Source organism: Taudactylus pleione, unplaced genomic scaffold, assembly GCF_031769625.1.
Source record: "Taudactylus pleione unplaced genomic scaffold, aTauple2 ptg000465l, whole genome shotgun sequence".
In the NCBI taxonomy this organism is placed as follows: domain Eukaryota; kingdom Metazoa; phylum Chordata; class Amphibia; order Anura; family Myobatrachidae; genus Taudactylus; species Taudactylus pleione.
The window spans coordinates 439,381-455,551 of NW_028284867.1; the positions used below are offsets into that span (position 1 = coordinate 439,381).

The 16,171-nt window shown below is 45.6% G+C and overlaps 1 protein-coding gene across 1 annotated transcript in view; it reads left to right on the forward strand.

Moving 5' to 3' along the window:
* DENND2A (DENN domain containing 2A) overlaps positions 1 to 16,171 on the forward strand; it is a 128,245-nt gene that overhangs the window by 93,539 nt on the left and 18,535 nt on the right. The window contains exons 6-12 of the mRNA XM_088448780.1: positions 858 to 1,055; positions 1,562 to 1,655; positions 2,258 to 2,308; positions 11,550 to 11,737; positions 12,852 to 12,961; positions 14,443 to 14,512; positions 15,411 to 15,488. Coding sequence (XP_088304906.1) covers positions 858 to 1,055; positions 1,562 to 1,655; positions 2,258 to 2,308; positions 11,550 to 11,737; positions 12,852 to 12,961; positions 14,443 to 14,512; positions 15,411 to 15,488 — 789 coding nt within the window. The remainder of the gene's footprint in view (positions 1 to 857; positions 1,056 to 1,561; positions 1,656 to 2,257; positions 2,309 to 11,549; positions 11,738 to 12,851; positions 12,962 to 14,442; positions 14,513 to 15,410; positions 15,489 to 16,171) is intronic.

The window sequence follows — 16,171 nt, forward strand, 5'->3', positions numbered from 1 at the left end:
AGGGGTGTTAATGTCAGTTATATTTCTTGCTTTGGGCAACTTTATTGATGCATCTCTCCCTACAATGCCAATCTAAACCTGTAGGGGCGACTTCTGCTTTGTGGAAAACGCTGGGGAGGTAATACATTACTTTTTAACAGGACTGCACTGGCATGTCCTATATTTTAAAAGAAATGCATTTTGCAAGTTGTTGAACTAAGAAAAAAAAAAAAAAGGTGTTTTTACTGATAGACTTTGTGCTGTCTATGAGGAACAGACCTATGCAATGTACACGTAAACGGGGACATGGGGAATGGTGTTTACATGGTAACGTTTGACCTGAATTTCAGTGAAGAGAACCACAAAATAATTCATTTGAGAAGTTTAATTTGTCCTGAGAATCAATGAAGATCGTCCGCAGGGAGAGGCGAACAAATGTGTTTTTTTTTATTTATTTTTTTAGTAAATACCGTTGTTGTATTTTTTTTTTTTTCAAAATGCTTTTATTATAAAACTGGGGAATATAATACATACATTAATAAATAGAACATAATTCTTAATATATATATATATATATATATATATATATAATATATTTTATAGTGCTTTGGTGCTCCTTTAGGCTATACCACAAGTTCTCAAACTCAGTCCTCGGAACCCCAAACAGTGCATGTTTTGCAGATCTCCTCACAGAATCACAAGTAAAATAATTAGCTCCAGCTGTGGCTCTTTTAAAAATGTGTCAGTGAGTAATGAATACACCTGTGCACCTGCTGGGTGACCTGGAAAACGTGACCTGTGTGGGGTCTTGAGAACCACTGGTCTATACAATGGACTATCTGTATACTTATGAAGCTTATCTTGTATTGCCCTGTCAGGTGCAGCAGAAGTCCCCCTTCTTCAGGCAGAACTCGGAGCGTCGGAGTTTCAAGCTGTTGGACCTGAGGAAGTTGGGGAGGGATGGAGTGGCCTCCCCCAGTAAGCTTAGCCCCCCATCCTCTCCCAGCAGCCCAGATGACAATTTTTTCAGCACGGGGGATCAACAGAACGGGCGCCGGAGGAGAAAAATCCCAAAGGTATGCTGTGTGCAGTCATTAAAGCCAAACTATTTTATTGGTTTACGCGCCATCATTTTAAGCTGTCAGAAGAACTTAAACTTCCTTTCAGCCTGTGAAAACCACAGCACCCGCCGCCCCACGGCCAGTAATAACCACAGCACCCGTCGCCCCACGGCCAGTAATAACCACAGCACCCGCCGCCCCACGGCCTGTAATAACCACAGCACCCGCCGCCCCACGGCCTGTAATAACCACAGCACCCGCCGCCCCACGGCCAGTAAAAATCACAGCACCTGCTGCCCCACGGCCTGTGAAAACCACAGTACCCGCCGCCACACTGCCTGTAATAACCACACCACCCGCCACCACACGGCCTGTGATAACCACAGCACCCGCTGCCACGCGTCCTGTAATAGTTCCCTATATTATATTTTGTTACTGTATATGAATAAATTGGAAATGTTTTTTGTTCACTGACCAATACTATCGTTTATATATCGCTCTATTTTTTTCTTTCTGTGTAGCTAGTCATGCGAATTAATTCCATTTATGAGGCACGGCGGGGTAAGAAGAGAGTCAAGAGATTATACCAGGCTACAGAAAATAACTCCGGGAGAGGTGATTACAGCATTCTCTTTTTCAGTCCTGTACCTTTTTGGGGGAGATGTTTCAAGCCTTGGAGAGGGATAAAATGGAGAAGTTGGCCAAAATCAACCAGTCGGCTTCTATATAGTCATTTGTTTTGAAATGCTAGATAGAAACTGGTTGCAACTACTCCACTTTATCTCTCCGAGGATTGATACGTCTCCCCCTTCATCTGAGTTGCTTAGCTTATAAATGCCCATGAACATAAGTGTCTGACATGTAAAGGGTCTGCGCGGTTGCCATCACCTCACATTTGCAGACCGCAGTCACAACCTAGTCTGATGGTCAGGGTGGGGTCGCTCTCCACCTTTTGAGTGGGAGACGTGAATATGTTCTACAGCTGCTGAGGAGGTGGGGATGTAATGACGCAACAATACACTGTGACAGAATGCGAATGAGCCCTCAGCAGCCGATGTTACAGTGATTGTAGCGACTGCCGTAGATGTGAGTGGGGCCGGGAAGTTTGTTCTGGCTGCTTTCTTATTAATGTCGTTTCTTAAAGCGACTGCTAACTCTGCGCGTCGCTGATCGGTGCACATTTGATGAAAATTATATTATTTGCTTCCTTCCCTCAGTTACAGATGACAACAGTGAATCTGACAGCGATACGGAAGAGAAACTGAAAGGTAGCTTTATATCTCATTGTACTGCCTACACTTTTGATGCAGTATTTATGTTGTTGTGTGTTAGTTGTCTGATAAGAACACAATATACTCGTGGGGAAAATGTTCTGGTGGTGACGTGAGCTGCAAGCTCCAATCATATATATTTTTGCACATCATGGGGCTTATTCTCTGGAGGACACAAAGGGGCTGGTTTTGCGGGAGGCCGCATGAAGTCAGACTTTCTACCGTATGCTAATGCCAATAGCTATAGGACTAATGCATCACTTGTATAGGCGCTTGTACCAGGCGCATGTTAGGCGCTAGAGATCCGCCAGAAAAGGGCTATCGTTCGCTGTACACGAAGGTATGAATGTGCGCTAAGCGCTCATTTATTGTTTACTTTTGGAATCCCATCAACTTCCTCAATTCTTCCCCATAATTGTTTCGTAGCAGAACGAGGAATGGACCAAACTAAACTTTCTAAACGGAAACAGATTTTAGTCGGATTGTTAATCAGCGGACATGTGTTTTGTTGCTTCACAAATGTCAGCGCTTCTGTTACTGATCCTTGTTATTTGTTTTTCTGAGACATCGGAATATTGTGTTTTATGTATTACACACCACATGTCTGATACGTGGATTTAAAGATATTTTTTTTTATTTTTTTTATTTTAATATGGATTTCTACTTTCATGCGTCTGTGACTTGTAGTTCTGAACACGCCTCCTTGCAAATTAAATGAAAAATATTACTTTATTTTTATACCTTTCTTTTCTGTGTTTATCAAAGCCTTTATATGATCTGAGGAATTTTTTTTTTTTTTTTTTTTTTATATATATATTTTTTTTCCCATTACCCTTGGATAAAATGCAGATCAGCTTGTCACAGAGTTTTGCTGAGCAGTGCATTGTTATATTAAAGGCAACAAAAGTGAACAAGATGGCATAAAGGCTTTGGTGAGAAGCACAGCATTCAGAAAATAAGTCTAAGGGCACGTAGGAAGTTGTCTGAAGGTAGACCACTGCTATAAAGTTATAGGACAAGCCGAACATTCGTTAAAACAAGTGCAGTGTGAAGAACTTTAAAATAAGGAGACTGAACCCAACATAGTTAAATATTATGTAACCTCTCATGCTACAGGGAAATGGTTATTAAAGGCCCACGTGACCTTAAATGCAAGAGGGGTCTCTGTAACATTCACAAATCTATATTATGAGAATATATTTGTGTCAGCTCTTTAGAACTGGAGAGGAGTTGAGTTGCGATTCTGGAAGTGTGTGTGTGTGTGTGTGGGGGGGGGGGGGGGTCAATATTTTTCCTATGCACAGCAGACTTCCTGTTAGTAGTCACGTTTACGGAAACTGCAGTCAGCTTCTTCTCTGCCTCACATGGCTGGTAATCAAGATCAGCTGCTTGCACTGGCGTGCATAGTGAAAAAAATACAATCTGAAATATTGTCGTGGTATGGAAACTTTTCACCTATGACTGTCAATATTGTTAGCAGCTGTGTGTAGGGCAATTTTGGGTTCTGTTGTCTTTTAAAATGCTTGCCAATCTATTCCCGTAATAAATAACAATTTGCTGGTAGTAATGTACATTAGTTGAGGCCCGCCGTTAAGCGCAATGAGGCTGGTACTGTCCCGATTACTCCCCTTCATTACTAGTTTGCTGCGTGGATCTTTGTATGTGAACAAGTTCCTGCCTGTGAGACCTTTTCCTTGTGTTGCATATTTGTGCCTGCCTAGATTCGGAGCAGAGGCACAGGTCGCTGACCCCAATTTACATAGTGGAAGGAGAAAGTGAAAAGGGAACTTGCTGCATCTTGTCTGTTCCTATTAGTGTTCCTAGGAATAAATGTTTGTTTATAATTTCAATCCTTTTTATGGCCTAAAAGCTTTTTTTTCCCCAAGGAAGTTTGCAGAGCCGCCCATTGTATGTTACCGGCATATGGGTCGTTTCAGCGTTGCACGCCAATCTCTTTTGCGGCGGGATCGTGCCCTGTTTAGCGCTGCGCTTGCTTTGTAGCCAAGCATACGCAACTTTGAGCGACTCAAGTCAATTCAGAACCGTACGCATCTCAGCTGCAAATCCTCCTGTGGGGATAACCGGGTGGCAACAGAGCGTTTTCACGTAGGATAAGTGTCCAGAGGGTGTGTAAACTGAATGGCAGACTTTTCAGGGTTGCGCTGATTTCAGATGGCTCTCTTGCACCAATTATAGGGCCGGTGCAAATGCGCGCAGATAGGTGGGGGTGGCCCGGTCGCATGGTTGCAGCCAAATCTGAAAGAGGTGGAGATTAGAATTTATCTCCGGACATGTGACGTGGCCGGCGTGCGCATGGCTTTGTAGGTGAAATGTTGTCCGTATTTGTGGTGAGAACTAATGGTTCCAGCTGTGATCATTGCCAGTGAGGGCAACGTACCGCAGAGGTCACAACAACCATCTGTTATTGTGGAACCTGAATACTATGTAAAAAGCTGTTGCATGTTTCAGAAATGTTCCTACTAGATTTGCAATAAATGTAATTTCTTCATATTCTTGCCAAGGATGAACCAAATTCCATATTTGGTTTTCTGCCTGCTCCCAAATACTTTTAGAAATACAAACCCTAATAAAATACAAACCCTAATTTGGTTATTAAAGTTCAGTAGGAGGAGACGATAAAGATTAAAATATAATTTTGACTCTTGGAAGATATCATTTGTGTGTTATAATTACCTGCTGGGATCAGGAATTAGTTTGCCAGACTCTAAGGATTTAGCTTTACAGTAATCCTGCTAAAACCACTTAGGAATCGGAAGGCTCCCCAACCGGATCCGGAATTTACTATATATATATATATATATATATATATAGCGAATTTGAGAATCCATATAAAATAAAATTAGATGCATTCCACTGCGTTAATAATGCTAAGAAATTCAGAGTTACAGTAAGAAATAAAAGATTGTCGCTAAATGTTATTTCTACTTCAGGGTCCATAGGGTCCACAGGGTTGACCTTGGGGTATAGGTTGGGAACCAAATCCGGGCACCACGCAGTTAAAGCTTTTAGCTCCCAGGATGCACTTGGGTCCACTCTCCCTATAACCCCACCCCCAGCCAGAGGCACCTCAGTTTAAGTTGTGCCCGGCCGGAGTCGGGTCACCGTTTAGTGCAGTGGGGAGCTGATTAGCAGCCCCTAAGCTTTATTTTTTTCTAAGTACAGAGTTTTTTTATTTTTACTTTGGACTTTCAGAGCGGCAGCGTCGGACTGTCCATAGGACGTCTAAGCTGCCGCTCCGTCACCCCGCCGGCGCTGAGACGCCAGTACAGATCTGGGGATCTCAGCGGGACCCCAGAGTCTGTACTAGCCGGACTCTGCGGGCGCCCAGGACTGCTGCCGGATCTACGGGGAGCAGGTAAGGTCGCGGATCACCGCTTGCGGTGATCCGCGCATTTAATATGCAGTCCTGTGCCTCCGGTCTCCGGGGACAGACCGGAGGCGCCGGCAGTGGCAGCGGGCCCCCCATACCCCGTGTGTCCACTAGACCACCAGGGACTTAGTGTTCGGTGCTGGGAGCCGGCGTCCCGGGGGCTTAATAGCCGGCCAGGGGAGGAAGCTTTCCCTGTTACAGCGGCTCCTCCCCTCAGCTCAGCGCGCCTTTCAGTATGTATAGTCTGGCGTCGCTGAGCTGCTTCCTCCGCGGGCCACGCTTCTCCTGAGGTCTCCAGCGGCCATTTTCTTGTGGTGCAGCAGCAGAGCTCCGGAGATGGCAGTGAGTCCAGTCCCCCTGCGTACCTCACCATCAGGTCAGTGTACACAGCGCTGTAGCCTTCCCAGACACTGAATCTGGGTAAGTTGAATGCAGTGTAATAGTGCAGTATATTATATGACATGTTTATGTATATATGTATATATCTGCATGGTATGTGACTTATGCTAGTGCTGACTGTCTGTATTTAATTCTCTCACCTGTCAGTGTATATCTATCCCTTTTCCTTATCTGCCCTAATACAGCTGTACTTAGGGTGGTTCTGAGACCTCACATTTATATACTCGTTGATATTTGTGAGGTTTGTCACATACTGTTGCGTGCTGCACGTTGCCACATTTTCGTTGGAACTGTGTGTTGCATACGCTGAAAATGGGTCCCTGCGGCTAATTTTAGCATCAGTCAGGACCAGTATAGCACTGCTTGATATTTCCGCCAAGATTGGTCAGATATGTTTGACCAGGAGATAGAGCGTTATACTGCACCCATTTTTGCTATCCTGCAAGTCATGTGCTGCAGGTGTTAGTGCGGAGGATTTGACTCATAAAGGGTTCTGTGTGTGGCGTCATCTGGTGCCGGCCCCTTTCACGACCCCCTTGGGAGGTTTGTTTTCTCGGGATCCTCTCAATTGCGGATCGCCGGGCGGGAACCATTGTTGTACCTCACTTGGGGTTACTTCACCATACTGCCCTTTTTCATCTCAGGGTATCTCGCAGTTTCTTGCACTCTTCCCCTGTGACACAGACTATCGCTCCCTGCATGGGGTTTTCGCAGTATATGAAATCCCCCTGGTGCCACCATAGTCTGTCATTCCCCTTGCAGGGATTCCCACGGCCACCCTGGGTGGATGTCGTTTTCTACGAAACGCAAATTGGTGTGGTTGACGCCCTGTGGTTACTTCCCAGTTGGCTCTGCGTGAACTGGATACTGTTTTGGGCTCTTTCCCTCTTACACGGGGGGAAGCCTATTTCAAGTATTATTATCCCTGCTTTGGGCTGGTGGCAGGTCCATTCTGGTTAGAGTGAATGTTGACCTGCACCTGTATCATACACCCTCAGTATTGCGTGCCTTCTGGTTCCCTGTTGCTGACTAGCGGGGGGATCGCATGGCGGGACTCTGGCTGTTGTCAGTTATGAGGTATTACAACAGTGTTTGGCCTCCTGTCCCAAATTCCCTGAGGATCATCACGAGCCCCTCATGGGGTGGATGGGCGTGTTACTCGTCAGATTACAGACGTTACTATGCATCCCATTCCTGCGTGGTCGGATTCTTCTGATCCGTAGGTGGTAACTCTGCCTGAAATCAGTATACTCGCTTTCAGGGGTTGTTACCCATCCTACCATGGCTATAGCATGGTTGGTTAATACTATTGCATACTGAGCTGATGCATTTGTAATGTTTTTTCCCCACCAACACGTCTGGGGTTCAAATGTATTTGGTCGCTCATGTAATATATGCAGTTGTCATAGGTGGACATGCCTATATTGGATACCAGTCTCCTAACTTTCAGAGTTCCGGCTGCGACGGTATCCTCCGTAATACCCTATGGCTGCGCTCTGGGAATGCAGAGGAGCAGATACCATCTATAGGGTAGATCTTGTTGGGTCCTGACCTTGACAGTGGCAGTACAAATTTCCCGCCTTCAGCTATGCCCACTACAGGGCCTCAGACTAAGTCTATTAAGTCTTTTTGTCCTCTGGGTCAGCCTAAAGGTCTGTTTCTTCAACCGAGCAGGCCTGGACTGCCAGCCGATCCTGCTTCTGAACCTACGGATATATCGTCAGCATGACGAGACAGGCCTACCACTGGGAGATGGCGATTTTCTCAGTTCGCCCGGTACTAGTGTCTAGTTGCCGCGGCTACGTGGGTAGGAGGGTACGCCCTCTCTTTGCTCAGGCGGCCTATTTCCATGTGATGGTACGCAGGCCCTTATTTGGACCCGAACAGGGCCTTACGAATCCAGAAAGCTATACAGTTGTTGGGGTAAGCGGAGCTAATTGGGCCATCCCCACTTTCTCAGCGAGGGACTGGTTGTTCTGCTTTCTTTCTGGTGCGGTGGCTGAATGGTCCTCTTTGGCCTATTCTCTGTCTCAATTCCCTGAACCAGTTCCTAAAGCTACCTGGGCTCAGGAGGCAATCCCTATGCTCCATCATACTATGTTTGGAACCTGGGGACTTTATGGTATCACTGGATATACAGGACGTGTGCCTACAGGCACTTACAGAGACCTTGCCTCAGCATGGACTGAGGTTTGCTGTATCACAGAACTTACGGTTTTCGGGCTCTGCCTGTTGGGACTGTTCTCAGCCCCACAGTGGTTTACCAGCGTTTTGGATTTTCTGACAGTTCTTCTGTTCAGTATATCCCAATGCTCCTGTACCTGGATGGCCTCCTGCTCTTAGCAGGATCACCGGGGTACTTTACAGCCGGGTCAGGTTGACTGTGGCTTCTTCAGGGTGCAGAAGTTTAATCAATGGGGAAAAAGTCCTCCCTGCATCCCTCTCTGGGTATTCTTCACCTAGGAGCCCTGCTGGATTCTCAGAATCTGAGAATTCTTCTGGCGTAAGACGGCATCTCCACTCTTCCATTAGGAGTACATGGATGTCTGCGCAGTCGACATATGTCTTTGCACTCTGGGAGGCATGGTCCACTATTCAGTGTCTGCCTTTGGAAGGGTGGAATGGGCTTAGTTCCTTTCCAGGCCTTTCCATAATTGGCTTATCTCCAGATGGAACAAGTTTTTTTTTTTCTGTCTGATCACTGTTCAAATGATGCTGCTCTCCCCGGAGGCAAGTCTGTCCCTTTTCGGGTGACTATGACCATCTCGTCCAGGGTATTCTTTGCTAAGGACAGTGTCTGGTTCGCATCCATTTCAGTGCAATTGGATGTCTGTCGATTCCACCCTGTCAATTAACTTGTTGGAACTTTAGCCTGTCTTGGGCCTTCACTCTGGCATAGCCCTTGTTTCCCGGTGAACCTGAAAAAGTTCAGTCCGACAGGGTCAGAACAGTAGCTTCCTTTTTAGCAATACTGTTCGTTGGGTGGCAATGTCAGGTATGTCATACATTCGGACATTGTCTGAGGGTCTCCTCCCGACCATCTCGACAGTGTTCATTTCAGGTGCTCTCCATTGGGAAGCGGGAGTCCTCAGCCGTTACGACGTGCATCCCGGGGACTAGTCTCTTCCCCAAGAGAGGTTTCATCTCCTGGTGAGCAGGGGGGGGGGCCCTCCTGAGGTGACACTCATGGCCTTCTGACTCTATCACACTATGGTGTTACAGTCCAACTCTGGGGATTCTGAAGCAACCTTCAGTGACTCTTTGTCGGTGAAGGGGTTCTTCCAATTTGCGTACCTGTGTTCTCCAGTCTCCATTATTCCTTGAGGGAAGTGTTTCAATCGAGACAGAGATGCTTTCCTGCTGGTGGCTCCTGATTGCCCCAGATGTCAGGGGTACTTGGTTTTTCGGAGTCTCTCCATCGATACTTCATTCCTGATGCTTCACTACCCAGACCTGTTGTCTCAGGGTCCTGGGGTTTGCCTTGGACCTGGGTCGTTTGTCTTTGACTACGTCCCTACAGTGGTCTTACGGCTTCCATGGCTTTTTCATCGTTGGAATGATTGGAGCACATGGATCAGCTTTTGCTGGAACCTACCACAAACTGTGGCAGCCATCATTCTTATGGTATTATACCTATCGATACGATCCTCTGGTGTCCAGGATTTCCAGATATTCTGGCATTCCTTCCGGCTGGCTTGGGTTTCACCCTCGGCCTGGCCTTCCTGACAGTGCAGATCTCTACACTGTCAGTATGATTAGGTTATGGAATTGCTCCGCTCTGATATCCAGTTCATCCTTTGGAGTGTTTTCTGGATTATGCCTCCATTTTTCCTCCCTAGGGACTCCTTGGGAGTTAGGAGTGGTTCTTTGTTAACTCCGGGGAAAGTTAATGGAACCGCTGGTTGTGATAGCCATTACATGGTCTATTGCTTTGGCTTTCTCTCTTTCTATCAGGGAGTTTATATCAACCAGGTGAGTGTCGGAATTGGGAGCGTTCTCATGTGGCTCCCTCTTCTGGAGGGCATCTTGTCAGGGTGTGAGTTGCTCTCACCCTGTGTTTCTTCTTAGTGATTTTCAGGTTCCATATTATTCTGGAACTTATGGTGCGGCCATTCAGTCTCCAGTCCTCTCGGGTGGTGTGGCCTCATTGACTGTGGTCCGGCCTCTGTGGATTTATGTGATCCATTCAAGTTCCTGACGGAAATCGGACTCCTTATTGGTGGTCTGAGATTAACAGGAAAGGATGGCCGGCCTATGGCCATATGTTGGCTGGACGGCCTCGTATGTCTTCTTCAGGGGCCTACCCATGGGTAGGCCTTTCTGATGTTGCTGCTTGTTTTTTCTCGGGCCATGTAACCCTCGTGGGTGGCTCGCTGTGGCGCCTTGGCTGCTTTGCCTTGCTAGGTGGCCACGGTCTTCTGTCCACACCTTTTTAAGGTTCTAGGCATTGTTTTCCTTTGCCTCTCAGGATGCTTCCTTTTTGGCGGCGGATTCTCCTCTCAGCACAGGAGCGTCCCCTCCCTTGGTTGAACTGTTTTGGGACATCCCCAAGGTCAACCCTGTGGACCCCCTATGGACCCTGAAGTAGAAAACAAGAGATATGGTAAGAACTTACCTTTGTTATCTCTGTTTCTACGAAGTCCATAGGGTCCACAGGGCGCCCGCCCTGACGCACCTGGCTTCAAATGGGCTGTGTGACTGGTCACCGGTTTTCCGTCTCCCATTTCTGTGAGTATGGTTATCGAGTGTTCCAGTTTTCTCTCTTTTTTTTCTCCTCCTCCGGCCTTTGGCTACTTACAAACTGAGGTGCCTTTGGCTGGGGGTGGGGTTATAGGGAGAGTGGACCCAAGTGCATCCTGGGAGCTAAAAGCTTTAACTGCGTGGTGCCCGGATTTGGTTCCCAACCTATACCCCAAGGTCAACCCTGTGGACCCTATGGACTTCGTAGAAACAGAGATAACAAAGGTAAGTTCTTACCATATCTCTTGTTTTGTAAACCACAAAATTGGCGACGACCTTTTCATTTGGCGCAAATGCGTCTTTTTTGGAAGCACCCCTGTAAACCCGCTCATCCTGACCTTTTTGAAAGTTTGTGAGTCTGTCTGAATGTGCACCTGCTGGAGAGTCCAATTTACTATGAATTTAGGACCACTCCCATTAATTATACAGTAGCTTTCGGTTTGTTTTTGTAATGTATTGCTCAGTCTAACCTCCTTTTTATGGATCAAATGAATCATAAGTGACCCATACATACCCTTAAGCGCATCTGACCCATACAGATTCTCTTTTTAATCACCCTGCAAAAATGGAAATTGCACTCTGGGGTTGTTCTTTTTCCCCATCCAGAAATGACACCTAATGATGAATATTGTGACAGTCTGTATGTCATTATGAATCTGATCGATGGTTTTGTGGTCATCACCAATGTGTCGCTCTTGTTTGCTACAGCCCATAGCCAGAGACTGGTGCATGTCAAGTCTCGCGTGAGCCTCTCTCCGCGCTATCAGACTCTCGAGCGAGACCTCATTGAATATCAGGAGCGGCAGCTCTTCGAGTACTTTGTGGTGGTATCTCTACAGAAGAAGACAACCGGAACCGTGTACGTTCCCGAGATCACCCAGCAGTTCCCCTTGAAGGTATGAATGCTCTCTCTCCAAACACCTGAACCAGTTAACTTTACTGCATTAGATTGCAAGCTCTCGCTGCCGGGGCACGCTGTTTGTCTCTGGTTATGATGCGGTGTGATGTTAATAATAACTTGCATACAATTTTTTTTTTTATTTTTTTTTTTAAATAAAACTTCTGCCCTTATTCCAAGTTGCTGGGGAACACCCCTCTGAGCTCAGTATTTTATATTCTGCAAAAGACTCCACCCCCTGATCTCCTATAACATGCTGAGAGCTGTTAGTGTTTGACTGGCACTGGCAGCCATACTGGTCGTCCCTCCAGAGAGATTTTGAAAAAAAGAGAGAATGATTTGAAGGAAGAAAGCTCAGAAGGTACTTCTCTTGCTATTTAAAGAAGAAAAACTGAAACCATGTGCAGCTCTCTGCTTCACTTCTCTATTCCACCCTCTACAACATGGGTATTCAATATGCAGCTATCCAGCTGCTGTGGAACTACACATCCCAGCATGCCTTAATAGCAAAAAAATATATAGATTTACCCAAAAGTTAAGCCCTACCAAACATAACCTGCAGTGTTTTTTTTTTTTTCTTTCTCAAAAAAAGCACTGCTCGTGTATTAGAAAGACAAAATGAATTTGCCTGCTGCAGTGGTTCCCAAATTTGGTCCTCAAGGCATCCTAACAATCCAGGTTGTAAGGATATCCATGCTTAAGCACAGGTGATTTAATGAGTACCTCAGTCAGTTTGATTCAACCAGTTGTACTCAAGCATGGATATCCTTAAAACCGGAGCTGTTGGGGAGGGCTGAGTTTGGTAAACTCTGGCCTACAGCGAAATGTATGATAAATCTGAGTCCTGTTCTTTGTGGCGCCAGGCCTCATTTTTCAGTATAGGGCGCATTATCCCATATATACTGTATATTTGAAGCTTTTAATTTTATCATGAAGAGTTCACAGAGAATGCCGTCCCTTTTTTTTTTTTTTCACAAACTTTTGGAGCCAAAGTAATCCTAGCTTAGTGCCGCAATAATTACAGAGCAGCGAGCTGTGGTTTGCTTATTTTAAGTGGCTGCTGACGGTTACTCCTGGACTGCAGGATCTCAAATATGGTGTATGTCTTTCAGCTGGAGCGATCGTTCAAGTTCATGCGAGAAGCTGGTGACCAGTTCAAAGCGATCCCCCAGTTCTGTTTCCCGGATGCCAAGGACTGGTCTCCTGTTAGTCAGTTTGACAGGTAGGTGTCAGTTCAGTATGGGACCTTAGACTGGTATCTGTGGCTTCAGGTCTGCAATGTTTGGTGCACACAATAGGAAGTGGTGATGTTGTTGTTTTACCAATATTATTGTGGTCGTGTTTTTTTATTTACATAGGCAAACGCAGGGGGGTTTCCAGTTGCCTAGAAACGCGCCTTCTCCCTCCCTGGCCCGCCCGCAGCTTGGATTATGACTACAATAGCAGTAATATAAATTTAGAATATGATTCTGCTAAAACTGCTGCCACAACATGCAGTGTAAGGGATGAAGCGGAGCTGCTGCTTATGCCCAGTATAGACCGTATTAAAGTTTTAAATGTTAATACTGTATCACATACACTATCCAGTGTAAAAAGAGACCTATATGTACATATGTGTGTGTGTATATGTACACGTGTGTGTGTGTGTGTATATATGTATATATATATATATATTTCACTGCTGGTGGTTAGGTTCTTCTGCCGCTCCCCCAGACTCCTGGCCTTGCTCTAAAACGCAGAGCGGGGGACTTGGATTGTGGAATAGTGACCACATCTGGAAAAATAACCCGTTCAGCTCAGATGGGCTGTCCCTAGTGCCTCATCCAATGACTTGATGTGGTCACTGGCCCTGTATGTGTCTAAAACATTACATACACTGTATAGGGCAGACCAGGGCCGGATTATAGGGGGAGGGGGGGGGGCAACAGGGGCGGTCGTCCGGGGGCCGCCACACCTAAGGGGCCCTCACACAGCAGCTGCACAAGAGCAGCCCCCGTTATTAAGCCCCGCGGGTCAATTGGCTGGAGGCGGAGCCAGTATGATGCAAATCCATTACAATTGTCATTTGGCTCCGCCTTTTTCCGATTGACCCGCGAATCGCGGCCAAAGCTGCGAGGGGGCGGAGCTTAATAACATGGTGCCTTCCTGCCAGGTCCTCTTCCCATCCACAACATGCAGTGCAGATGGTGCAAGGTAAGTGTATGTATGTATGTATGTGTGACACATGCATGTGTGGTGTTTGTGTGTGTGTAAGTATATAAATATATGTGTGTGGTGTATGTGCATGTGTATATATAAATATATACAATTTTATTGACAGGGGCCCCCACAAAGTTGTTGCCTCAGGGCCCCCTCAAACCTTAATCCGGCCCTGGGGTAGACTAGCTTGTTATGTGCTAATAATGCTCTCTTCATGGGCTGGCCACACTCACTGTAAATTCAAGCATTTGGACACCGCCTATTTAGAAATCCTGTGTTTGCTCCTGAGTGAGACCCCTTCTACAGTAACAGTAGAAGAAAACTGTCCTGCATAGTCTATGGGGGATGTATGGCGGGATGCTGATTTTGTGGGCAGATTAGTAGGTAAATGAAATGTAAAGCAGAAACCTGCACTGACTGCAACACAAAGGAAATGTTTTTCTATCTTTGCAAGTCTCACATATTTTCTTACTGTTTTTTTTTTTTTTTTTCTTTTATTTCCAGTGAGACTTTCTCATTTGTGCTGACCGGGGAGGATGGCAGTCGGCGTTTCGGTTACTGCAGACGCCTCCTGGTAACTACAATTTGTAAATTCCCCAGATAATGCCGCAGACCGCACGTTTATGTCACAAGTTGCTGAGTTTCATACACTTTCTGTACTCTGTAAGAACACCACATTTAAAAACGCTGTGCCCTTCGCTCATATGTGCATCTGGGCTGCCATTTGCTGTCGTCAGCTTACTTTGCACCAGTCTTATTAAAGCTTTCATCCGTGAGGTGAAACAACAATACTGTTTGCTGTTTTTGTCCTATGGCAATAAAGTTTTCCTAAAGTGTTTGATCTTTGTTTGATTGGGAAGTGCAGGCTTCAACGTCAGTGGCGCCTGGTCAATACGGTCACTGATTGGGTCTTCCGTAATTGTGCTGGACAGTTGTACCATAATGTTTGTGTCTTTACAGTCTTTAATAGGGATGGCTGTACCCTTACTGTCTTTTTTTTATGAAAATGCCAGATTGATTGTTAGGAACACCGATTAGCTGTGTATTGTTTCCTAAATTATTAGAATCTATGCAATATGTTTCTGGGGGTATAAATGTAAGGATTATACATAAAATATACCCAAAAAGTCATAATGGTAACCCTGTTCTATCTAGCATGTAAAAGGTGCCTCCTCTTATTTTGTAGATGGCAACAGTGACACCTGTTGGCTATAAATGATACTACTCTCTATTAAATAAAATGTTACAGGTGCGTGCATAGCTATAGTTAATATGTCTTTCCATATAGTGACCCTCAGTAAATGAAGGAATACAAGTGCAATGTTTGGTGATAATGGTTATGATCACTGCTACTATGAGAGATATTGGAATATTTTTTGTTTTGTTGCTATTGCCGCATGATGTTTTGCTGTACCTGTGGCATTTCCCATCGCCGATAACATTTAATCTACTGTTTGTTTGTTTTTTTAAAGCCCAGCGGGAAAGCAAAACGTCTCCCGGAAGTGTACTGTATCGTGAGCCGGTTAGGATGCTTCAACCTATTCTCCAAGGTACTGATAGGGGGCAGCAAGGCTGTTTCTGTCCCCATGTACTCAAGAAATAGACCAGGCCCGCTGGCCCCTAATGATATTGAAATTGAACCTCTATATACCCCTGCCTGTACCTTCTAAAATCCTACCTATAAACCTCTAAGGATGACACTAATTTGCGTACGCAGTCATACAGTAAATAAAAGACTCCAGACTTGGAACGTGTGGTTCCGAAGCACAAAGTATTATTCAAGTAAAAGTACAGTCAGTTACACGCTATTGATCCATACACAATTAGACGCAAAGGAATTATACAAACCCCAAGTACAGTATACATACGCAGCGCTTCTGGACCAGATGATAGGCATCAGCAAGAAACCCCATCGTCATTCAGCTTTCAGCAAGAAGACTAAAAACCCAGTGTTTGAGCACACATATTTATACCCCCCAGAATAGACAGGACAATAGAGAAGTTTGTTGCTGATGTCATTGGTTCCCAGGGAGGAAGCATCTGTTACAGAGAGTTTAACAGGCTGGTTCAAATAGACTCACCCAGCCTCTAACAACTGGGGGTCTCTGCCCTCCCGCCCCCATGCAAAATCCTAACAGTTATACATTTTGTTGCTTGAAGTCTCTGCGGTCCATAAGTTTAGAATGCATGATGCGATCTCCACACTGATAGTACCGGAATTCTGTTGAAAGAG